Source organism: Salmo trutta, chromosome 30 (genome assembly GCF_901001165.1).
Source record: "Salmo trutta chromosome 30, fSalTru1.1, whole genome shotgun sequence".
Lineage (NCBI taxonomy): Eukaryota > Metazoa > Chordata > Actinopteri > Salmoniformes > Salmonidae > Salmo > Salmo trutta.
Window position 1 is genome coordinate 31049174 of NC_042986.1, and position 25382 is coordinate 31074555.

A 25382-nucleotide genomic window follows, 5' to 3' on the forward strand; every position below is an offset into this window, starting at 1 on the left:
TGTGTGTATTGTGTGAAGTGTGTGTGTGTGTGTGTGTGTATTGTGTGAAGTGTGTGTGTGTGTATTGTGTGAAGTGTGTGTGTGTGTGTGTGTGTGTGTGTGTGTGTGTGTGTGTGTGTGTGTGTGTGTGTGTGTGTGTGTGTGTATCATAAATAAGTGTCTGATGAAATGTGTTAGACTTGTCAGGATGTAGGCCACTACATCAAAACATTGCAAAGCAATCACTCTACTTCTTATTGAGAAAGAAAACAAACATATTGTGCCAGCAAATGAAACGAAGCACTCTGATGGCCAGAAAGATTTGTCTCATGGTATCAACTGGACAGACTATTTGGGGATTCATCATGTATATTTCTGTTCAACCTATATGAGAATATCACTCACTACATGAGAATACAATGACTAGTATGAGAAAACAGGCAGTAACATGGATGAAATCCTACACGTATCTGTGGGATGGTAGCTGGTTTAATGTATGTGCTTTGGATTATGGAGAGAGGGAGTGTAGTGTAGGTGAAAATATGTTTTCTCCTGTCCATAAATGATGCTATATGTAGAGCACATTGCAGCCTGTTTCTCTGTTTTCTATTTGTGAACATGCACTTGTGGTAGCGAGCCCGAAATAGAAACCGGAATCACAGACAGACGCTCAAGCTCAATCACACATACCCTCTGCTCACCTAGCTCTCTGCGACACTCTGTTTCCGTTCACCACTGTTGATACAGTATCTGTCTCACCCTCTCAAACTCTCTTACTTTCTCACAGATTTCCAGGGTTGTAATCGTATCACACTTTCAAAAACCTCCTCATATCACAAACCTCTTCATATCACAAACCTCCTCATATCACAAACCTCCTCATATCACAAACCTCATATCACAAACTTCCTCATATCACAAACCTCATATCACAAACCTCCTCATATCACAAACCTCCTCATATCACAAACCTCCTCATATCACAAACCTCCTCATATCACAAACCTCCTCATATCACAAACCTCATATCACAAACCTCATATCACAAACCTCCTCATATCACAAACCTCCTTATATCACAAACCTCTTCATATCACAAACCTCCTCATATCAAAAACCTCTTCATATCACAAACCTCCTCATATCAAAAACCTCTTCATATCACAAACCTCCTCATATCAAAAACCTCTTCATATCACAAACCTCCTCATATCAAAAACCTCTTCATATCACAAATCTCCTCATATCACAAACCTCATATCAAAAACCTCCTCATATCAAAAACCTCTTCATATCAAAAACCTCCTCATATCACAAACCTCCTCATATCACAAACCTCATATCACAAATCTCCTCATATCACAAACCTCCTCATATCACAAACCTTCTCATATCAAAAACCTCCTCATATCACAAACCTCTTCATATCAAAAACCTCTTCATATCACAAACCTCCTCATATCACAAACCTCATATCACAAACCTCCTCATATCACAAACCTCCTCATATCACAAACCTCCTCATATCACAAACCTCCTCATATCAAAAACTTCCTCATATCAAAAACCTCCTCATATCACAAACCTCCTCATATCACAAACCTCCTCATATCACAAACCTCCTCATATCACAAACCTCCTCATATCACAAACCTCCTCATATCACAAACCTCCTCATGTCACAAACCTCCTCATATCAAAAACCTCCTCATATCAAAAACCTCCTCATATCACAAACCTCCTCATATCACAAACCTCCTCATATCACAAACCTCCTCATATCAAAAACCTCCTCATATCACAAACCTCCTCATATCACTAACCTCCTCATATCACAAACCTCTTCATATCACAAACCTCCTTATATCACAAACCTCTTCATATCAAAAACCTCCTCATATCACAAACCTCCTCATATCACAAACCTCCTCATATCACAAACCTCCTCATATCACAAACCTTTTCATATCAAAAACCTCCTCATATCACAAACCTCATATCACAAACCTCTTCATATCAGAAACCTCCTCATATCACAAACCTCCTCATATCACAAACCTCCTCATATCACAAACCTCCTCATATCACAAACCTCATATCAGAAACACATCCTTTATTTAACCAGTAATACACGAGGCCTGTCAAAAGTAAAAATAGCGAAAACAAAGTAGATCCTAAACATAGTTTTTCTTTCTTTTCCCAACCCCTCCCCTGCAGGTTTTCCTGAGCACCCTCTGTCTGTGAGTGTGTGTCTGAGTGTGTGTGTGTCTAAGTGTGTGTGTTATGGCCTCTGGGACGGACGACCCATACCGTAAGATGCTATTGCTAGGGGCCATCGCCGCAGCATCAGCCTTCGTGGTCACAATCTTCATCGTGGTGGTCTGTGTGGGCTGCCAGAGGTGAGAGGTCACTGCCAACACATTTGACACATCTCATAGATTTCGCTCCCTCTCACTCGCTCTCTTTCTTGCTCTCTCTCTCTCACTTTCTCCCAATCGCTTTTTCTCTCTCTCTTATCCCTCTCTCTACCTCTTCCTAATCTCCTCTTTTCTTTATCTCTCCCTCTCTCCCATCTCACACTCTGTCTTCCATCTCACAATGTCTATCCATCCTCCCTCCCTTTGCTCCTTCTCACCCATCCCACCCTCCGTGCGTCCTGAGAAGAGAATGTGTGATGAATGTTAATGGCTTGTATTGTCAGATCAGATGAAATGCTCTTCCTAGGACAGTGGAGCGGGCAGGGCACATCCACAGTCTAGGGAACAGGGCTCCCTCTCGCTAGACAAAAGCAATGGAACACAGTACGGTGTGGTTCTTACAGAACCTTCAGGGACTAATGAGACTCAACCCTCAGTGGCTTTGTTGCCAGGGGATATGCACTGTGACCAGACATAGAGATGAACTGTAGCTCAATGTTAAGCTTAATGTTAAGGAATCTGTAAATGTAACCAATGAAATAAATATGTTGGTGTTGCCACACACTGTCTGGAAAAAAGGCTCCTCTTTACTCTTTTTAGTTTGGAAAACCATTTATTTTTCTTGTGCCGAATTCCTGCCTCCAATGTGTTGTTATAGTGTGACAGTCCTGTGGGATATGGAGGCTTAGACACCTGCCCACGGTTCCCCAGGGGTAGACAGAGCTGAGAGGTGTCTAGAGAGGGGTGGTGTGTCGTGGGCTGAAGAGAGAGACCCTTGAGTCCCCGGGGCATCTCAATGGTACTAAGTGGACTCTGCACGTGTGTACTATAGGTGCACATGTGCATCTCCTCTCCTTCATCTTCGCTGAACTGAAATCAACAATCCCCCATGGTTACAGAACGTTCCCAGAGCGCCTATAGGAGCGTGTGGAAATGTGCTCAACCATGAAGGAATGTTTACTTCTCAGCTCTGAGTGAAACTCAGCAGAGACAGGGTTAATAATAACATAGTAGTAATCACTGTTACTTCGTGTCCCAAGGAAAAACAAGATCAAACATCCTGCGTCCAATGGAGAGAAGGGCACCTCAGTAGAGATGGTGAGTTATCTTCACTTCCCACACAGCCCCCTTCTCTTTTCCTCACCCCTTCTAAGTCCTCATTTCATTTGTATGTTTTTTGTTGTGTGTTTCAGACCTACCACAATCCCTTCACCGTTATTTGTTATCGACCCTCTCAATAAATTGCATTTTTACTTCCTGTCACATGACTTTGAGTGCTCACTCCACCACCCAGCATAAAAGTTTAAATACTTTTCACCCTCATTTTTAGCAGAAGGTGGGAACCAAACAACAGGCATTTCAAACACATCTAGAACCACCCTGTAGATGTACAGTACATCTAACTGACCAGTCTCTATGTACCTATCTCTATTTCTATCTTTCCTTGTTTCTATCTTCCCTTCTCTTGTTTCTATCTTCCCTTGTTTCTATCTTCCCTTCTCTTGTTTCTATCTTCCCTTCCCTTCCCTTCCCTTCCCTTCTCTCTCTCTCTCTCTCTCTCTCTCTCTCTCTCTCTCTTGCTCTGTCTCTGCAGGGTGCTCTCCGTCAGCCCAAGAACAGTTCCATGAGTAAATCTGACACCAGGCTGCATGAGATCAACCGCCTGCCCTGCAACGGCAACAGTAAGTAATAATACTAACAATCAACTGCCAATAATGAAAACTGGCGGTACATAGCAGAGATGGAAACCATGTATAACAATGACCCAATAATAAAGGTCCCCCTCCTTCTCACTTGCTCTAGGTGGGGGTAAGAACCGTCCAGCCAGTATGGACCTGCTCCTCCTCCACAGCCGTCGCTCCACGTCTGACCTCCGCCCACTCCTGGTCCGCCAGCTGCCCCAGATCCCCAACAGACCAGTGGGGGAGGGAGACCCCGAGGGGGGAGGAGGAGACGGGGTCAGAGACCACACCTACACTGAGGTGGGAATCCGGAACTCGCCCGTTCGTTGCCTTGATGATGGGCTGTATGAGGTTGTAGGGGTTCGAGAGGCAGACATGGTGCCCCCCGCTCCCCCTCCCACGTCGGCCAACACCCCGGCAACACTAAGGGCCTCACAGAGCCCCAATGGGACCCGCACCAACGTGGTCCGAAACGGGAATGGGAATGGAAATGTGCGTATTTATGCTATGACAGCTACCCAATAGAAGTGTTGACATCAAGTCATCATTGGAGACACTTGACATTGTGAACGCCTTCCTGTAAAAATGACTGTTATTTTTGTTATTTCGCTTTTCTTTGGTTGGTCCAACGGAATAACCAGGACCTTTCACTTCTGTGTGTTTGTATGTGTATCTATGTGTATCTGACAGGGGAAGGGCAGAGGGAACGGCAGAGGGAACGGCAGAGGGGCTGTTAATGGCTGTAGCACTCTTGGTAGAGGAGGAGGGAAGGGGCCCAATGGTGCTAACGGTGTTAACGGATCTAGCGGCTCGCTCTTGTCCTCCCTTCCCTCCCTGGCCATTCAGGACCCAGTAACGGCAGAGTACGCCTCCATCCGGAAGGTCAAGAAGGTAAACAGTGTTTTTACAACTGCTTTCCAATGGAGCTCTGGAACATTATATGAATTTGATATGAATTTGTACTCATTTCTAATTAAGTAAAATGTATTAAGGTGAACAAGGCAACGAAGAACGAGATAGGGAACACAGAGTCAGATGACCAATCAAGTGTCCAATCAAGTGTGGGAGAGTCACCCTCTGCCCCGCCCCCTCTGCTGCCCCGCAGCCAGGAGTTTCCACGGAAACAGCTGGAGCCATTCCACCTGCACGTCTTCCCGAAGGTACTTCCCCAGGAGGGCACTTATGGACAGAGATTCTGTATATACGGTGTAATTCTTCACCAGCTTGTGCGTATAGGGGCAGCAGGTAGCCTAGGGGTTAGAGCGTTAGACTAGTAACCAAAAGGTTGCAAGAGCAAATCCCCAAGCTAACAAGGTGAAAATCTGTCGTTCTGCCCCTGAACAAGGCAGTTAACCCACTGTTCCTAGGCCATCATTGAAAATAAGAATTTGTTCTTAACTGACTTGCCTAGTTAAATAAAGGTTAAAAAAAATGCTGTGAATGGCAGCAATATTAACCGGTCAGTTCTACCATTTATCCACCAGAGGGAACTATGTCCTACAGATTGTTCTTCTTTCTACTCATTATCTAGTGTTTGAGCTCAGAGGGAGAGTATAATGTTTACTGTTCATTTTTGATTGTTTATTTCACTTGTGTTTATTATTTATTTCACTTGCTTTGGCAATGTAAACATACAGTATGTTTCCCAGGCCAATAAAGCCCTTTGAATTGAGTTGAATTGAGTAGATCTCTAACGCTCCAGGTTGAAGCTTCACCTAGCCACAACTCTAGCATCAGATCACCCTAATCCCAATCCTAATCTTAACCATTGGGAGGAAAAATGTGAAACTGGCCTTAGATCAGTGTGTATGGAGCAGTTCCGGCCTGATCTTGATCTCTATTTCCAGCCACATGAGCACAGCCTCGAATGGCCTTACAGTATCTGTCAACGTTACTAAAAGTCAGATCCTCACAGATGATGTCTAACGGGATGACGAACTCTCCATCTTTCATTCTTTAGACTATTCTTTGTTAGACTATGTCCCACCGACATGATTCAATCTCATTGTTAAGTGTGCCCGGGCTTGATATCATTTCTCACCAGATAAGCCTGTTGGAAATAGTGTTTATAAACAGTCAAGGCCAATTTGGGGGCTGCACTGAAGGAGGGAAATGGAGGGACAATGATTGGATAAAGATCAAACTTTCTTGGCAGTCCTACCTGTTTTTACTTACTTACTTACTGTGTGTGTGTGTGTGCATGTGCGTGTGCGTGTGAGAGTGCGTGTGTGAGTGTGTGAGTGTGTGAGTGTGCGTGCGTGCGTGTGTGTGAGTGTGTGTGTGAGTGTGCGTGTGTGCGTGCGTGCGTGCGTGTGTGTGTGTGTGTGAGAAGGCATGCATGCGTGAGTGTGTGAATGAACAGGGCGAATGTAATTTGCTCCGTCACACGTTTGGATAGATTGATGTTATTTTAGTGGTGGGTCTGTGATATTGTATATGATCTACTTATTGTCCCCCATGACGAAATCAGGGGAGGGGACTGTGGATCTGTCTCCATCCGTCCGTTAGTTCGTACGTTAGTCACATGAGATATCTCAGACAGCACTGGACGAATTTTGATGAACCTTGGGTGAATGATGCGTCTTGCCATAGAGAGCCGGCATTTGAAGAATCTAAAATCTAAAATATATTTTGATTTGTTTAGCAATTTTCTGGTTACTACATGATTCCATATGTGTTATTTCATAGTTTTGATGTATTCACTATTATTCTACATTGTAGAAAATAGTAAAAATAAAGAAAAACCCTTGAATGAGTAGCTGTGTCCAAACTTTTGACAGTACTGTATATGTATATATAAATACAACTGTGTGTGCATATTATGTGTCGTCTCACACTCTCCAGTGTGCCTTTGAGAGACAATTTGTTTTTGTCAATTTAGTGTGTGTGTTTTGGAGAAAGCCAGTGAGCGTGCTCTCCTGTTTGTAGTCATGTTGATGCCTATGTACTCTGTGTGGATGTGCTCCATAGCGTGTGTGTGTGTGTGTGTGTGTGTGTGTGTGTGTGTGTGTGTGTGTGTGTGTGTGTGTGTGTGTGTGTGTGTGTGTGTCTATGTCTGTGTGTGTCTGTGTGTGTGTGTGTGTGTGTGTCTGTGTGTGTGTGTGTGTGTGTGTGTGTGTGTGTGTGTGTGTCTATGTCTGTGTGTGTCTGTGTGTGTCTGTGTGTGTGTGTGTGTGTGTGTGTGTGTGTGTGTGTGTGTGTGTGTGTGTGTGTGTGTGTGTGTGTGTGTGTGTGTGTGTGAGCCTGCGTCCCCGCCCTTCTCCTGCTCTGTGGAGGACATGTTGTGTGAGTGGCTAGTGAAGCTGAGGGGCCGATTAAGCAAGAGCCTGGCTGGCTGCCAAGTCGTGTGTATTCTTGTGTGTGCAATCGTTTTTTAGAATATAAATGAAACCTCTAACTATGAGATTGTATTAACAAGCACAATTAACAAACTTCTCAGGAACTTTAATGAACTTTAATTGCGTTTACTAATGTTGCTCATAAAAACATGAATAAATCACTGAAACCATAGATGGTAGATATTTTAAGTTTAATATAAGTCACAGTTCTTTCAGCTAAATAAAGATTGACGTTTTTATCACTTGATGCTGAGAAACATCTGACTAATCGACCAAGAGTTAAAAAATATCCACAGATGAAGAAGAAAATCTGATTTGATGGCAGCATCTGATTGTGGTTATGATTGCTGTCTGATTTCTGGACAGCTGTGCGCTGTGTGGGCTGTCTTCTGAGACGTGCGCACGCACACACACACACACACACACACACACACACACACACACACACACACACGTGGGTAGGATCTTTGATCTGGGGGCCATGTGTATATGAAACACAAATGATTCATTAACCATCTCAATTTCCTCCAAAACATTTTGCTCTCTCTCTATCACCAGTAGTCTTTTGTTGTGATCAGTTATATTTATATGAAAAATACCAACTAGAAGGACAAGAGACACAGTAATATGGTGGAGGGGAGACTAAACCAGTTGCATACAGATTGTATGCTGTAAAATGGGGAGACATTTGCAGGTACTCTAAATGTCCACTTACAAATGTGTGAACAGACATGATTTGATGCCAGAACATAATTTGATCCATATGCACAACCCAAACCATTTCAACAACCATGTCATTCCTCTTTACAAACACAGTCCCTCACCGTTGTCCTATAAGTCCAGTGGTGGGACGGATGTGTGTAGATAGTCACATGAGAGCCACCTGTTTGTGGACTGAAACACACAAACGCGCACACACAAACACTCCTCCCACTCTTTGCTGTTCAGTGTGGACTGTGTTTACCTGTCCGACAAGCGTACCACTTCCTACTCCCACAAGCCTCTGGATAAATATTTACAAGAGAACACACACACTCAGTGTTTGTTTTACATGGGCATCCTGTGTCGACTGTCTATGTATCTGCAGGCCGGACATAAAGCTGAGGTTACCTACCAGAGATAATCTACTGCGTGTGTGTATGCAAAACAGTTGTTTCATTGAGTTATTTTGCTGGGATTTATACCGGATGTTGTTAATTACAAGGCCTATACTCAACTATAAAGGAGTTGGTCAAAGACATAACCGATTTGGGCCCTGAGTACGAGTGCTGGTCTAGGATCAGGTCCACATAATCAACTGATCCTAGATTAGCAGTGCTACCATTGAGGCTCTAATAGTGAATATGGGCCTTGGCGACCAGGCTGCCAGCTGAGCCCTCACCTCTCTTCTCTGTGTGTCCACCAGGAGACGGTGTTTATGGGGAACGGGGAACAGTACATCTGGAAGCCCCCAGAGGATGATGACATCATCACCCTGCACCGAGCGCCTGCACCCCCGGGGGAGAACGGACAGGGATACACACCTACAGCCATGGAGGTGATGGATGTGACTGTGTGTGTGGGTGTGTGGGGGTGGACAAGGCATTTGTGTCAGGGCGGGATTTGTGTGTGTACATTGCTGAGGTATATATGGTTTGTGTACAGTAAATGTGTGTTAGCTTTAGACCTGGGTTCAAATACTTTCAGGTATTTCAATTACTTTTCAAAATACATTTCAAAACATGTGTTCAGATAACCTTTCTTTGAAGAAAAAAAACAAGTAGTTGAATATTGGAATGTATTTGGAAATACACTTGGAAAGTATTTGAAAATACTCAAATACACTGAGTCAAATACTCTCCCATTGTCATGTGTGTAACGGCCGTTGCAAGGAGTAGACCAAGGCGCAGCGTGGTGAGTGCTCATCATGAATTTATTTACTGAGAACACTTTAAACAAAATAACAAAACGACTATGTTCCGTCAGGTTCAACAAAACAGAAAGTAACCACCCACAAAAACCAAAGGAAAACAGGCTGCCTAAGTATGACTCCCAATCAGAGACAACGATATACAGCTGTCCCTGATTGAGAACCATACCCGGCCAAAACAAAGAAATACAAAACATAGAAAAAAGGACATAGAATGACCACCCTAGTCACACCCTGGCCTAACCAAAATAGAGAATAAAACCCTCTCTATGGCCAGAGCGTGACAGTGTGTCAGTGTGCAGCGGGTAGGACGGAGTCAGGCGCAGGACACAGAACTGAGTAAAAACGTACTTTACTCGCAAATAATCACAAACTAATTCCATACAGGGAATAATAATCCAGCTCAACACAAAAGAGCGACCACATAACAAAGAACAAACACGCACACAACCATGTGGGAACCAGAGGGTTAAATAGGGAATAAATTATAACATAATGGAAACCAGGTGTGTACAATCAAGACAAAACACATAGAAACAGAAACGTAGATCGGTGGAGGCTAGAAAGCCGGTGACGTCGACCGCCGAACCGCCGCCCGAACAAGGAGAGGCACCAACTTCGGCGGAAGTCGTGACACCCATGCATTTCAATCAATCAATCTTTATGTATGTAGCACGTCTACAGAGGATGCATTTCAAAGTGCTGAAAGAAATAAAAGAATAAAAGGCGAACACAAGTTTTCTATACAAATAACAAATGAAGATAGACAAGAATACAATAAAGAGACAAATGTATTATATTTATATAGAATGAGATAAAATAAATAAATAGTTGTGTTTGTTGTACGTAGCTTATGCCTACCCATACCATAACCCCACCACCACCATTGGGCACTCTGTTCATAATGTTGACCTCAGCAAATCGCTCACCCACATGACACCATACACGTGGTCTGCGGTTGTGAGGCCGGTTGGACATACTGACAAATTCTCTAAAACGACATTGGAGGCGGCTTATGGTAGAGAAATTAACATTCAATTCTTTGGCAAAAGCTCTGGTGGACGCTCCCTCAAAACTTGAGACATCTGTGGCATTGTGTTGTCTGACAAAACTGCACATGTTAGAGGGGCCTTTTATTGTCCCCAGTACAAGGTGCACTTGTGTAATGATCATGCTGTTTAATCAGCTTCTTGATATGCCACACCTGTCAGGTAGATTATCTTGGCAAAGTAGAAATGACTTAAATGTAAATGTAAATGTAAATGCGCACTAACAGGGATGTAAACAAATTTGTGCAAAACAATTGAGAGAAATATGTTTTTTGTGCATGTAGAACTTTTCTGGGATCTTTTATTTCAGCTCATGAAACATTGGACCAACACTTTACATGTTGTGTTTATATTTTTGTTCAGTGTAAAAGCATGGCTAAAAATATCTATCTTACGGTCTTTCTTAAAAATGTCTACAGTTTCTGAGGCCTTCAGATTCTCTGGCAGGCTATTCCAAAGGCCAAGACGATAGTGACTGACCAAATGTTTTGGTTTTGACCTTTGGAACCACTAAAAGACCAGAGGGACACACATACAAGGTCTGAGAGACCGACCGGGCAAATCTACTAAAATACACAGAAAACATGTATTTAAATAGCAAATACTCAAATACACATGTATTTGAACCCAGGTCTGGTTAGCTTTATGTGTGAATTGTGACAGAGGGGGTCATGTTTACTAAGAGACCTCCTCTTTGATTGGCCGTACCGTCATAACACAGACAACCTTTGACGTCCATGTCTTCCTGAGTCAAACTGGGTCAGGGGCCTGGTCTGTGGTTAAACTGCAGGGTCGGGTTACAGCCATGTGGAACCCCAATATGGGGGTCGACCCATAACCCATAACCTCTACACCCTGACCCTTAGCTCTAACATATCAGTCAAACTATAGGACCAAGTGACACCCTATTCCTCATGTAGTGCACTACTTCTGGCCAGTTCCACTTTTCGCTCGGTTCCAGACCAGAAGTAATTGGAATGATTGACATGGGGAGTTATGGGATACTTGAGAGGGTCTCTTGAAATGAGACATTCTGGAGTCAGGAGGGTAAAGCAACCCCTCCCTCCCTATCTCTCTCTCTCTCAATTCAATTCAGTTTAAGGGCTTTATTGGCATGAGAAACATATATTTACATTGCCAAAGCAAGTGAAATAGATAATAAACAAAAGTGAAATAAACAATAAAAATGAACAGTAAACATTAATTTACAAAATAATAAAGACATTTAAATTGCCATATTATGTCTATATACAGTGTTGTAATGATGTGCAAATAGTTAAAGTACAAAAGATAAAATAAATAAACAAAAATATGGGTTGTATTTACAATGGTGTTTGTTCTTCACTGGTTGCCCTTTTCTTGTGGCAACAGGTCACAAATCTTGCTGCTGTGATGTACACGGTGGTATTTCACTCAATAGATATGAGAGTTTATCAAAATTTGGGTTTTTTTTCAAATTCTTTGTGGGTCTGTGTAATCTGAGGGAAATATGTGTCTCTAAATTGTCATACATTTGGCAGGAGGTTAGGAAGGGCATCTCAGTTTCCACCTCATTTTGTGGGCATTGTGCACATAGCCTGTCTTCTCTTGAGAGACAGGTCTGCCTACGGCGGCCTTTCTCAATAGCAAGGCTATGCTCACTGACTCTGTACATAGTCAAAGCTGTCCTTAATTTTGGGTCAGGCGTAGAATGCCTCCTTGCTTTCTGTCTCAGTTCATTCACTGCCTCATTTAGGTGTCCAGTTGAGCTTATTTTTAAGTAATTGTAGTGTGTGCAGTACTCTTTATATGTTGTACCGATTGAGAACTTTGGTCTAATTCCCTTAGATCTGGATCTTCTCTGGAAAATCATTATTTTAGTCTTTTTGGTGTTTACTGCCAGGGCCCGGGTCTGGCAGTACTGTTCTAGCAGGTCCAGGCTCTGCTGTAGGCCATGTGCTGAGGATGACAGCAGGCACAGGTCATCTGTGAATATGTGCATGCATTTAACCTATGAATTGTGGAGACTAACACCAGGGGCTGAGGATTCTTCAAAAATGGCCAATTCGTTGATGTAAATATTGAAGCGCGCAGGGCATAGATTGCAACCCTGGCAAAGGCCCCGCTCCTGGTTAAAGAATTCTGTTGTTTTCTTGCCAATTGTGATGCTACACGTATTTATTTAATTATGTCATATGTTTTACCCCTAACACCACTTTCTATAACTTCGTGAACAATCCTGTATGCCAAATAGTATCAAATTATTTTTGGAAGTTAATAAAGATAGCATAAATGTTGGTATTATTTTGGTGGACATGTTTATCTATCAGGGTGTTTAGGGTGTAAATACAATCGGTTGTGCTATGTTTAGGTATAAATCCACTTTGGCTTTTACCCAAGACATTGTGCTTATTAAGGAAGTTTAGAACTCTTACATTTATACTACAGAAAACCTTCCCCAGGTTACCATTCACACAAATGCCTCTAATTGTTTGGATCGAATTTGTCTCCTTCCTTAGAGATTGGGGTTATGAGTCCTCGGTTCCAGATGTCAGGGAAATAACCTACACTCAGGCTCAAATTTAACAGTTTTAATGTAGCCCATTTACATTTTGCACCAGTGAATATGAGCATCTAATTTAGGATACCATCTGATCCGCATGCTTTTTAAAATTTGAGGGCCTGAAGTTTGTTATAATAATTGGGAAGTCTATGGATTTAGGTTTTCCTTCATAGCTTTTTTCAATCCATTCAACTTCTCATGAATGTGGCATTGTTCTGCAATTGCATACATTTTGTTTTAAAATAGGTTGTCCATATATCACCATTTTGTATCGCTAATTCCTCTTGTTTAGATTTCTTGGGGGGTTTTCCAACTTTTGCCAGAAGTTGTTTGTGTTTATGGACTCCTCAATTAGTGTCAGTTGCTTGCTGTTGTCCTGGGCTCTTTTGGTTCTTAGTGTACGTTTATAGAGCTTTAATGATGGAGTATTTCACCATTATTTGGGTCTTTGTGCTTTTGGTTTAATATTGTTCTTCTGTTGTCATCTGTAGTTTTTTTTGGTTCGTTTTTTTGTCCATTTCATTTGTGCTTCTTTTGCTGTTTGCCTGAATATATTGTTGATGGTTTTTAAGTCTAGATTGATGCCTTCTTTACTGTAAGTTTCTGGTTATTGGTTGCTTTCTGGTATTCATCTGTGCTGTTTTGGGCCCATCTGTATGAATTTCTGATGTTGTCAAGGCTCAGGAGAAGACCCAGATGCAGACAGTTTTGAAGTAACAAAAGTTTATTACAAAAACAGGGGGGCAGGCAAACAACAGGTGAAGGGCAAACAGAGGTCACTAGTCCAGAGCAGAGTCTGAAGGTACAGAACAGCAGGCAGGCTCAGGGTCAAGTCAGTCAGAATGGTCAAAAACCGGGAAAGCTAGAAAACAGGAACTAGAGACAGCCAGGAGCTCGGGAAAAAATGCTGGTAGACTTGACGAAACAAAACGAACTGGCAACAGACAAACAGAGAACACAGGTATAAGTACACTGGGGATAATGGGGAAGATGGGTGACACCTGGAGGGGGGTGGAGACAAACACAAAGACAGGTGAAACAGATCAGGGTGTGACAGTTGTACAGCTTACTGGGCTGTGAATGTGTCTCTCTCTCCACCCACACCGACCGTGCTGAATGAACGGCAGACAAACAGCAAATCAACATTCGATTTGCTGTTTGTCTGCCGTTCGTTCAGCACGGCGTGTTTTAGGGACCACCTGCTATCTATAGAATCAGTTTGAAAATGATGGCTGGTACTGTGTTCAGAGGTCCTATGTACTCTCGGCCAGCAAACGCTGCCGTTGTGTCCGTGTCTTAAGGGAGTGATCAGTGGTCTGGGGATTGTTAGTTTGTGTTGACTGTTTTAGCTTCAGGGTGGGGTTCAGGATTAAATTCGGAGGGCCACGTTCTTCCATGTTCACCTAAATAGACAGGTTCTAACTTGACTTAAACTCTTTTTCTGAATGTGTAACATAGGTCATCTACAAATGTCCCCCAGGGGAGTCCGTATTGCACGTTTTTCCATTTATTTCCAGATCGTTTTCATTTCCTTCTTTTAGGTTTCCACACATATAGACTTTATTGACATTTTACATCCCCTTGCCTCTGTTAAACTGAATGTAACAGGAAGACACTGAGTCATCCTCTGTCCATATATAGTGTACAGGATGTTATGAGGAAAGTGCAGCAGGAGCAAGCTACATATGACCAAGCTGTAGTTTAGCTCCCGAGTCAGGAAGAAGCAGCTGATGAGCTGGTTAACTCCTTGTCTCTGGGTATAAGACAGGTTTGAGCCACTGCCTCCTGTTGCTGTGATGCTGGGAGCGGAGTTTAAGGGGTTTCTCTACCTCTTTCTCCCTCAATCACTAAATCTTTCACTCTCTTTGTCTCTTACTGTTTGTCTCTGTCTTTCCCTTTCTCTCATCTTCCCCCTTTATCCCTCTTTCATGTATTTTTGTCCTATGTAGTTTGAATATATTAGCTATAAAATCATCTATGAAACAAAATAAGCAGTTATTAATCCCTCTTTCTCTTCAATAATGTTCTTGTTCTCTCTGTTGTTCAGACACACCCTAGTATACTCTGGAGTGTGTCAGTTGAATTTCCACCACTACCCTCCACTCCTCCTTCTCCTCTCGCTCCTCCACTCCTCCACTTGCCTTTGGTAGGCGCTGGCCTGCTCTCAACCAATCAGATCTCCCAAACTGGGTCTTATCCCCTAACATACATAATGCAGACAAAACATTCTGAAACTCACTACGTATTTTCTGATATCCACAAAATAACGGAAATACTAAGATATCTCAAAATTAGTTTTGGTGCTAAGTTAATAGTTCTGTCACACACAGAGAGCAGACATGAACAGTATCTTAGAGACGAGGAGAAGAGTAGGAGGAGAATTTAAAAAATGTAAAAAAAATACCGTACAAGCTTCCTCAACAACTGAAGTTCTGAAACCCCCATCGTCTTGTGACTTCGACTTCCTTCCTCTGCTGAAAACGCTGCAGAGCGCACGCGCATGCACACATTCACACGCGCACGCACACATTCACACACACACGCACACATTCACACACACACGCACACACAAATGCACACACACAAACATACACACACAGAATGACTGCACAGAGCCCACACACAGCGCATGGTAGGGTCTTTGTTTATCAAAAAAGATCACCACAGATTTGTGGGGGCAGGGTATATACGTGTGGCTCGAAGTCTGTCAGGAAGAGAGAGAGATAAAGAAAGACAGTGAGAGAGAGACAGGAGAGAGATTTCATGTTGAATCTTATGAAAAGAGGAACTCTTTTTGTTTATCTTCTCTTGTATGAGCTTTTTCAGAGTATAAAATATATACAGTGCATTCAGAAAGTATTCAGACCCCTTGACTTTTTCCACATTTTGTTACGTTACAGACTTATTCTAAAATGTATTAAATAGTGTTTTACCCCTCATCAATCTACACACAATACCTTGTAATGACAAAGCAAAAACAGGGTTTTAGAAATGTATTTAAAAAAAACTGAAATATCACATTTACATAAGTATTCAGACCCTTTACACACTACTTTGTTGAAGCACCATTGACAGCGATTACAGCCTCGAGTCTTCTTGGGTATGACGCTACAAGCTTGGCACACCTGTATTTGGGGGAGTTTCTCCCATTCTTCTCTGCAGATCCTCTCAAGCTCTGTCAGGTTGGAAGGGGAGCGTCGCTGTACAGCTATTTTCAGGTCTCTCCAGAGATGTTCGATCAGGTTCATTCAGAGACTTGTCCCGAAGCCCCTTAGGTTCGTTGTCCTGTTTGAAGGTGAACCTTTGCCCCACTCTGAAGTCCTGAGCACTCTGGAACAGGTTTTTATCAAGGATCTCTTTATACTTTGCTCTTTAAACTCCTCGATCCTGACTAGTCTCCCAGATGCTGCCGCTGAAAAACATTCCCACAGCATGATGCTGCCACCACCATGCTTCACCGGATTACCAGGACGTGTACTCGGTCAGGGACAGGTTGAAAATGTCAGTGAAGACACTTGCCAGTTGGTCAGCGCATGCTCGGAGTACACGAGCATGCGCTGACCAACTGGCAACTGTCTTCACTGACATTTTCAACCTGTCCCTGACCGAGTCTGTAATACCAACATGTTTCAAGCAGACCAGCATAGTCCCTGTGCCCAAGTACACCAAGATAACCTGCCTAAATGACTACCGACCCGTAGCACTCACGTCTGTAGCCATGAAGTGCTTTGAAAGGCTGGTCATGGCTCATATCAACACCATTATCCCAGAAACCCCAGACCCACTCCAATTTGCATACCGCCCCTACAGATACACAGATGATGCAATCTCTATTGCACTCCACACTGCCCTTTCCCACCTGGACAAAAGAAACACCTACGTGAGAATGCTATTCATTGACTACAGCTCAGCGTTCCTCAAAGCTCATCACTAAGCTAAGGACCCTGGGACTCAACACCTCCCTCTGCAACTGGATCCTGGACTTCCTGACAGGCCGCCCCCAGGTGGTAAGGGTAGGTAACAACACATCTGCTCTATCAGAGTGACCATCGGGTTCTTGGTCACCTCCCTGACCAAGGCCCTTCTCCCCTGATTGCTCAGTTTGGCCAGGCGGCCAGCTCTAGGAAGAGTCTTGGTGGTTCCAAACTTCTTCCATTTAAGAATGTTGGAGGCCACTGTGTTCTTGGGGACCTTCAGTGATGCAGAAATGTTTTGGTACCCTTCCCCAGATCTGTGCCTCAACACAATCCTGTCTCGGAGCTCTACAGACAATTAATTTGACCTCATGGCTTGGTTTTTGCTCTGACATCCACTGTCATCTGTGAAACCTTATATAGACAAGTGTGTGTCTTTCCAAATCATGTCCAATCATTTGAATTTACAACAGGTGGACTCCAATCAAGTTGTAGAAACATCTCAAGGATGATCAATGGAAACAGGATACACCTGAGCTCAATTTGGAGTCTCATAGCAAAGGGTTTGAATACTTTTGTAAATAATGTATTTCTGATTTTGGTGTTTTTATACATTTGCAAACATTTCTAAAAACCTGTTTTTGTATTGTCATTATGGGGTATTGTGTGTAGATTGATGAGGGAAAAAATGTGCTTAATCCATTCTAAGTACAGACCACCCCTCATCTCTGTCAAACGCTCCCATAAACACTTCAGCGAGCAGGCCTTTCTAATCAACCTGGCCCGGGTATCCTGGAAGGATATTGACTTCATCCCGTCAGTAGATGATGCCTGGTTATTCTTTAAAAGTGCTTTCCTCACCATCTTAAATAAGCATGCCCCATTCAAAAAATGTAGAACCAGGAACAGATATAGCCCTTGGTTCACTCCAGACCTGACTGCCCTTGACCAGCACAAAAACATCCTGTGGTGTACTGCATTAGCATCGAATAGCCCCCGCGATATGCAACTTTTCAGGGAAGTTAGGAACCAACGTACACAGGCAGTTAGGAAAGCAAAGGCTAGCTTTTTCAAACAGAAGTTTGCATCCTGTAGCACAAACTCCAAAACGTTCTGGGACACTGTAAAGTCCATGGAGAATAAGAGTACCTCCTCCCAGCTGCCCACTGCACTGAGGCTAGGAAAAATTGTCACCACCGATAAATCCGCGATAATTGAGAATTTCAATAGGCATTTTTCTACGGCTGGCCATGCTTTCCACCTGGCTACCCCTACCCCGGTAAACAGCTCTGCACCCCCCACAGCAACTTGCCCAAGCCTCCCCCATTTCTCCTTCACCCAAATCCAGACAGCTGATGTTCTGAAAGAGCTGCAAAATGACCCTCTCTTTCTAAAATTATCCGCCGAAATTGTTGCAACCCCTATTACGAGCCTGTTCACCTCTCTTTCGTGTCGTCTGAGATCCCCAAAGATTGGAAAGCTGCCACGGTCATCCCCCTCTTCAAGGGGGAGACACTCTAGACCCAAACTGTTATAGACCTATATCCATCCTGCCCTGCCTTTCCAAAGTCTTCGAAAGCCAAGTTAACAAACAGATCACCGACCATTTTGAATCCCACCGTACCTTCTCCGCTATACAATCTGGTTTCCGAGCTGGCCATGGGTGCACCTCAGCCACGCTGAAGGTCCTAAACGATATCATAACCGCCATCGATAAGAGACAATACTGTGCAGCCGTATTCATCGACCTGGCCAAGGCTTTCGACTCTGTCAATCACCACATTCTTATCGGCAGACTCAACAGCCTTGGTTTCTCAAATGACGGCCTCACCTGGTTCACCAACTACTTCTCAGACAGAGTTCAGTGTGTCAAATCGGAGGGCCTGTTGTCCGGACCTCTGGCAGTCTCTACGTGGGTGCCACAGGGTTCAATCCTTGCGCCGACTCTTTTCTCTGTATACATCAGTGATGTCGCTCTTGCCGCTGGTGATTCTCTGATCCACCTCTATGCAGGCGACACCATTCTGTATACTTCTGGCCCTTCTTTGGACACTGTGTTAACTAACCTCCAGACGAGCTTCAATGCCATACAACTCTCCTTCCGTGGCCTCCAACTGCTCTTAAATGCAAGTAAAACTAAATGCATGCTCTTCAACCGATCACTGTCCACACCTGCCCGCCCATCCAGCATCACTACTTTGGACGGTTCTGACTTAGAATATGTGGACAACTACAAATACCTAGGTGTCTGGTTAGACTGTAAACTCTCCTTCCAGACTCACATTAAGCATCTCCAATCCAAAATTAAATCTAGAATCGGCTTCCTATTTCGCAACAAAGCATCCTTCACTCATGCTGCCCAACATACCCTCGTAAACTGACCATCCTACCGATCCTTGACTTCGGCAATGTTATTTACAAAATAGCCTCCAGCACTCTACTCAGCAAATTGGATGCAGTCTATCACAGTGCCATCCGTTTTGTCACCAAAGCCCCATATACTACCCACCACTGCGACCTGTATGCTCTCGTTGGCTGGCCCTCGCTTCATATTCGTCGCCAAACCCACTGGCTCCAGGTCATCTATAAGTCTTTGCTAGGTAAAGCCACGCCTTATCTCAGCTCACTGGTCACCATTGCAGCACCCACCCTTGGCATGTGCTCCAGAAGGTATATTTCACTGGTCACTCCCAAAGCCAATACCTCCTTCGGCCACCTTTCCTTCCAGTTCTCTGTTGCCAATGACTGGAACGAACTGCAAAAATCACTGAAGCTGGAGACTCATACCTCCCTCACTAGCTTTAAGCACCAGCTGTCAGAGCAGCTCACAGATCACTGCACCTGTACATAGCCCATCTGTAAACAGCCCATCCAACTACCTCATCCCCATACTGTTATTTATTTATTTTATTTTGCACCTTTGCACCTCAGTATCTCTACTTGCACACTAATCTTCTGCACGTCTATCACTCCAGTGTTTAATTGCTATATTGTAATTATTTCGCCACTATGGCCTATTTATTGCCTTACCTCCCTTATCCTACCTCATTTGCACACACTGTATGTAGACTTTTTCTATTGTATTATTGACTGTATGTTTGTTAATTCCATGTGTAACTCTGTGTTGTTGTTTGTGTCGCACTGCTTTGCTTTATCTTGGCCAGGTCGCAGTTGTAAATGAGAACTTGTTCTCAACTAGCCTACCTGGTTAAGTAAAGGTGAATAAAAAATACATTAAAAAAATAGAATAAGGCTGCAACGTAACAAAATGTGGAAAAAGTCAAGAGGTCTGAATACTTTCCGAATGCACTGTATGCTCAATTCAACACTTGTATTCTACATGTGAAACGTACAGCAGGCCTAGCGCCTTTGATGATATGGTGAGGTTTTTATTGCCCCCGTGACTGTCTGTGTGTCAGCCTGCACCTAAAGTATGCAAGGCCTGTGTGTGTGTGTTGACACTACTTGCACAGTGCAGTAACCTGACCCATTTTTCCCAGGCAGGATAAGCTTGAGTAAACTGTGTTATCAGCCTGCTGTGTGCTGTGGCTGGCTGAGTGGCAGAGTTACCTAACCACAGGATAAACCAGTTACATTTCACCACAGTCAACACGGACAAGTAGTGGAGAAAATAGAATGGTGTGTCAGGGATCTGGATGCCAGCCAAAACACTAAAACATGCTTCTCAATGAGTGAGTGAGTGAGTGAGTGAGTGAGTGAGTGAGTGAGTGAGTGAGTGAGTGAGTGAGTGAGTGAGAGTTTGATTGTGAGTGAGTGAGTGAGTGAGAGTTTGATTGTGAGTGAGTGAGTGAGTGAGAGTTTGATTGTGAGTGAGTGAGTGAGAGTTTGATTGTGAGTGAGTGAGTGTTTGATTGTGAGTGAGAGTGAGTGAGTGAGAGTTTGATTGTGAGTGAGAGTTTGATTGTGAGTGAGTGAGTGAGTGAGTAACTACTAGAGCTCTTAAGTCTTTAACATTTTCACAACCAAATGGCATGTGTAGAACCTTGCAGAGGCATTTCATTTAACTGAGGTTGTGACCTCCATGGCATTCCTGTGTCATAGTTTTATTAGGAGAGAGGTGTCCCAAAGGATTTTGGGATACGGTCATGGGTGTCTTCCATGTTCACACCCGGACTGGCACCTCTGCTCTACTGCTCATGGGAAATTCTTGCTGAGCAAACAGCTCTCTCTCTCTTTACCTATCGTTCTCCATATCTCTCTCTTTACCTATCGTTCTCCATATCTCTGTCTTTACCTATCGTTCTCCATATCTCTGTCTTTACCTATCGTTCTCCATATCTCTCTCATTCTCTAGCTCTCTCAGACCCCAAGGGATTTTCATACAGTGTTACACTTTTGGCATGGGCCTGTCTACAGAGTACAGTGCATTAGAAAAGTATTCAGACCCATTCACTTTTTACACATTTTGTTACGTTACAGCCTTATTCTAAAATGGATGAAATAGTTTTTTTTAGCTCATCAATCTGCACACAATACCCCATAATAACAAGGAAAAAACAGGTTTTTAGAAATGTGTGCAAATTTATTACAAATAAGAAACAGAAATACCTTATTTACTTAAGTATTCAGACCCTTTGCTATGAGACTCGAAATTTAGATCAGGTGAATCCTGTTTCAATTGATCAAACCTGGCACCATCCCTACAGGGATGCATGGTGGTGGCAGCATCATGCTGTGGGGATGTTTTTCAGTGGCAGCGCCTGTGAGACTAGTCAGGATCGAGGGAATGATGAACGGAGCAAAGTACAGAGAGATCCTTGATGAAAACCTTCTACAGAGAGCTCAGGACCTCAGACTGGGGCGAAGGTTCACCTTCCAACAGGACAATGACCCTAAGCACACAGCCAAGACAACACAAGAGGGGCTTCGGGACAAGTCTCTTGAGTGGCCCAGCCAGAGCCCGGACTTGAATCCGATCAAACATCTCTGGATAGACCAGAAAATAGCTGTACAGCGATACTCCCCATCCAACCTGAAGGAGCTTGAGAGAATCTGCAGAGAAGAATGGGAAAAACTCCCAAAATACAGGTGTGCCAAGCTTGTAGCGTCATACCCAAGAAGACTCGAGGCTGTAATCGCTGCCAAAGGTGCTTCAACAAAGCACTGAGTAAAGGGTCTGAATACTTATGTAAATGTGATATTTCAGTGTTTTTATATATACATTTGCTTTGTCATTATGGGGGTATTGTGTGTAGATTGTGTGTAGATTGATTAGGAACACAACTATTTAGCCCATTTTAGAATAAGGTTGTAACGTACCAAAATGTGGAAAAAATTCAAGGGGTCTGAATACTTTCCGAATACACTGTATGTATAATAAAAAAAGACAATTTAGGACATTAAATTACTAAACTTCTTAAGTAAATCATTGTGGTCAGTCATATTTCCATGTACTGTAAGTGAGACTGTATAAGCTGTGTTATAGCCTTCTCCCTGTTGAACAAGTCTGCATGTGTAAGATGTGTGTAGCCACAACTTTAACAGTTGTACTATATGTGATAGCTAACTGTCTCTCCCTCTCTCTGTCTCATCTTCAGATCACAGATACCTACTCCACCGTGTGTAAACCACAGAAGAAGAAACCTTCCCCAGACCACAGCGAGGCCAAGACCCTCCCCCGCAACCACTGCTCTGGGGGGAAGAATGGAGGAGGTAGGGGAGGAGGAGCAGGAGGGAATGAGGGAGGGAACGGGGCATGGGGTGGCAGTCGGGGGATCCAGGGTGGCCAGGCACGATCCCATGAGGAGCCCTGCTACGAGCCCGTCGGCAACAGGTCCTGGCCCTCCTGTGTGGTGGCCGAGTCGGACCCGGCGTACGCCACTATCGACTCCCACCAGAAACGTGAGTGGGCAGGAACCAATAACGGTGTGCTGGGGGCGAATGCTACACTAAAGCCCAGGAAGAAGCCTCCACAGCAGGGAGCCTCGTCTCCAGAGGCCCCATGCCCCCAGGGACCTCCAGCATGCCCCCCGGCTCCTCCATCCAGGGCCTTGCCTGGGGGGGAGAACTTCTATGAGACCATCAGCGATGTGAAACAGGGGGCCAACAGTGCCAGCACCACCACCATATTCACCTTCAACGACGGGATGGAGATGTATGTCACTGGCCTGTAGCTGAGAGACACTGGCTCACACACACACACACACACACACACACACACACACACACGCACACACATGCACACACACACACACACACACACACACACACACACACACACAAGGGGAATTTTACCAATATATTAGTCTCATATTTACTCTCAGATTTGAAAATGCTAATTAGCATCAAAATAGACATCATGCAAAACTACAAATCCCTGCAATCCCCTGCACCAAGCCACATTTTTCTCATCTCTAGCTGACACTTTTGCTAACAGATATTGCGTCAATTTAAAAATGGCACCAGACAGTTCACAGAATTGTCAGTTTAAAGAAATTAGCCAATTAATTCCTTACTACATTTAGCTAACATTAGATAGTAAATCCAGAGATTCTTACCTTTGCCTCAATTGGGCAGTCTCGTCCAGATCATCATGGCATTTGTAGTTCTTTATGATAGCCACATTAGCAACTAATTAGAATTTCATTTTTGGGGGAGAAATACAGTTAAATATATTGATAGAATTCACCTTGTCTATAGAGATTTACACACTTATCAAAACTTCACACCAGGGTATGCTTACACGAAACACAGCCCTTATTTGAAGTGTTTCTAAGAACTCCTATGGGGAAAATGTATGGTAGAAAAACGATTGGAACCATTCCCCTGTTTGACCTCTAGGTTTTATGGGTATTATGACTCGTTCTGTGATACTCCATAGCAGGGTTTCCCAAACTCGTTTCTGGGGCCCCCCTGGGTGCACATTTTGGTTTTTGCCGTTTCACTACACAGCAGATTCAAATAACCAACTCATCATCAAGCTTTGGTTATTTGAATCAGCTGTGTAGTGCTAAGGCAAAACCCAAAAATCACACCATGGGGGGGCCCCAGGACCGACTTTGGGTAAACACGCTCTATAGCAACGAGACCTACTGGTCAAATCAAGCAGCAAATGTTATGCATTCTACCACCCGGTTTAAACAGTATCTCAACCCAGGGTCAGACACCAGACCCAACCAGTGGTGGGAATGGTTCTGACTGGGGAAGCCCATATATGAGTTCCAGGCTAGTTGAACCTTGGATAGGAGCCCAGGTTCAAGGGTTACAGCTCAAGTCATTTATCAGACACTCTTGTACACAGTAGAGTGATTTACAGCAGTGAGTGCATACACTTTCTTACTGGTCCCCCATGGGAATTGAACCCACAACCATGGCATTGCAAACACCATGCTCTTCCAACTGAGCCACACAGGACAACCTGAGGGGTTTCCCCTCATTTACACCACTGGACTCAACAGAACCCTATCTATCCTACGTCTCTGAGCTTTACCGCAGAGCCAGTCTGGCTAACCCAGTCTGGACTGCACCCTCTCAGCCACACTCAAACAGGTCCCAACCAGACCAAACTGAGCATCATGTTATGAACTGAATGACAGTGTCACTGTTCACCTTACCTTACCATTTGTGTGACATTTTACATATAGATTTATTTTTGTATAAATATGGTACCGTTAATAAAGCATAGCTTGTGTACAGAGCGACACACAACCCCCCAAAATAACATGATAACACACAATAACAGATACACGTGCACACACACACACACACACACACACACACACACACACACACTGTACGCAAACATTGTTGTGTATGAAAACACACACTCTCACAAAGATGACAGAGAGAAGAAGTGTGTAGACTCCAGGATGGCTTCACTTCTAAGTTCCAACCCCCTGATGACATTACCGATGACGTCACTGGTGGTAAAAAGGGTTTGACTATATTACTGATTTTAACAAGTTTAAATCCAAGCCTCAGAGACTCATGGAAGGATTAAACACAAACACATACAGACGCACACACAAGCACACACACAGACACACACACATACCTTGTGCTGGGAATTATGTAATAGAAGCAGATGGGAGTCTGGGAGATTGGCTGTGATTAGCTCTCCTTAAGCAAACATATCAAACAGGTCCTCTCTCTGTTGCCGGGCAGGGCAGATATGGTTTGACTTTGAGCAAAAAATCTGTCATGTAGCCCAGGTCTATACAGTACGTGTACGTTAACATGCTCTGACCTGGAGGAGGCGATCTTGGCTCCAACTCAACACTCTCCTGTACACTTTTTGCTCCTTGGTATTCAAGGTAGAAGTTGCCCCTAAGCACAGGTACACACACTGAAGATGTCTTGTAACTGGAAGGGTCTTTGGATGAAAGTGTCATAGAGCAATCACTCACTATACATCTGAAGTACATGTATCAGAGTTATATGCTGGGAGATCTTGACCAACTTTCTGACTCTGATATTCATCTTGTAGAGTTGTATTGAGCTCAGCCGGTTGATAGGGCAGGGTAAAATGGCCTTCTTCTTGTTGTCAGCGGTGACACTGTTCAAGCGAAGCAGTAGTCTGCCTCAGGTTGCCT

At 43.7% G+C, this 25382-nt stretch overlaps 1 protein-coding gene across 2 annotated transcripts; it reads left to right on the forward strand.

The window, feature by feature from the left end:
* The first annotated feature begins 1904 nt into the window (after positions 1-1904).
* LOC115168503 (uncharacterized) lies at positions 1905-23599 on the forward strand. 2 transcript variants are annotated; one of them, XM_029723854.1, is made up of 8 exons: positions 1907-2378; positions 3437-3494; positions 3991-4078; positions 4200-4570; positions 4769-4969; positions 5071-5238; positions 8822-8953; positions 22389-23599. In XM_029723854.1, exons 1-8 carry the CDS (start codon positions 2263-2265, stop codon positions 22962-22964), a joined length of 1710 nt encoding a protein of 569 aa, XP_029579714.1. In that variant the 5' UTR covers positions 1907-2262; the 3' UTR covers positions 22965-23599. The 2 variants fall into 2 exon arrangements, with proteins under 2 accessions (XP_029579715.1, XP_029579714.1); XM_029723855.1 differs by lacking the exon at positions 5071-5238 and having other exon boundaries at positions 1905-2378.
* The last annotated feature ends 1783 nt before the right edge of the window (positions 23600-25382 follow it).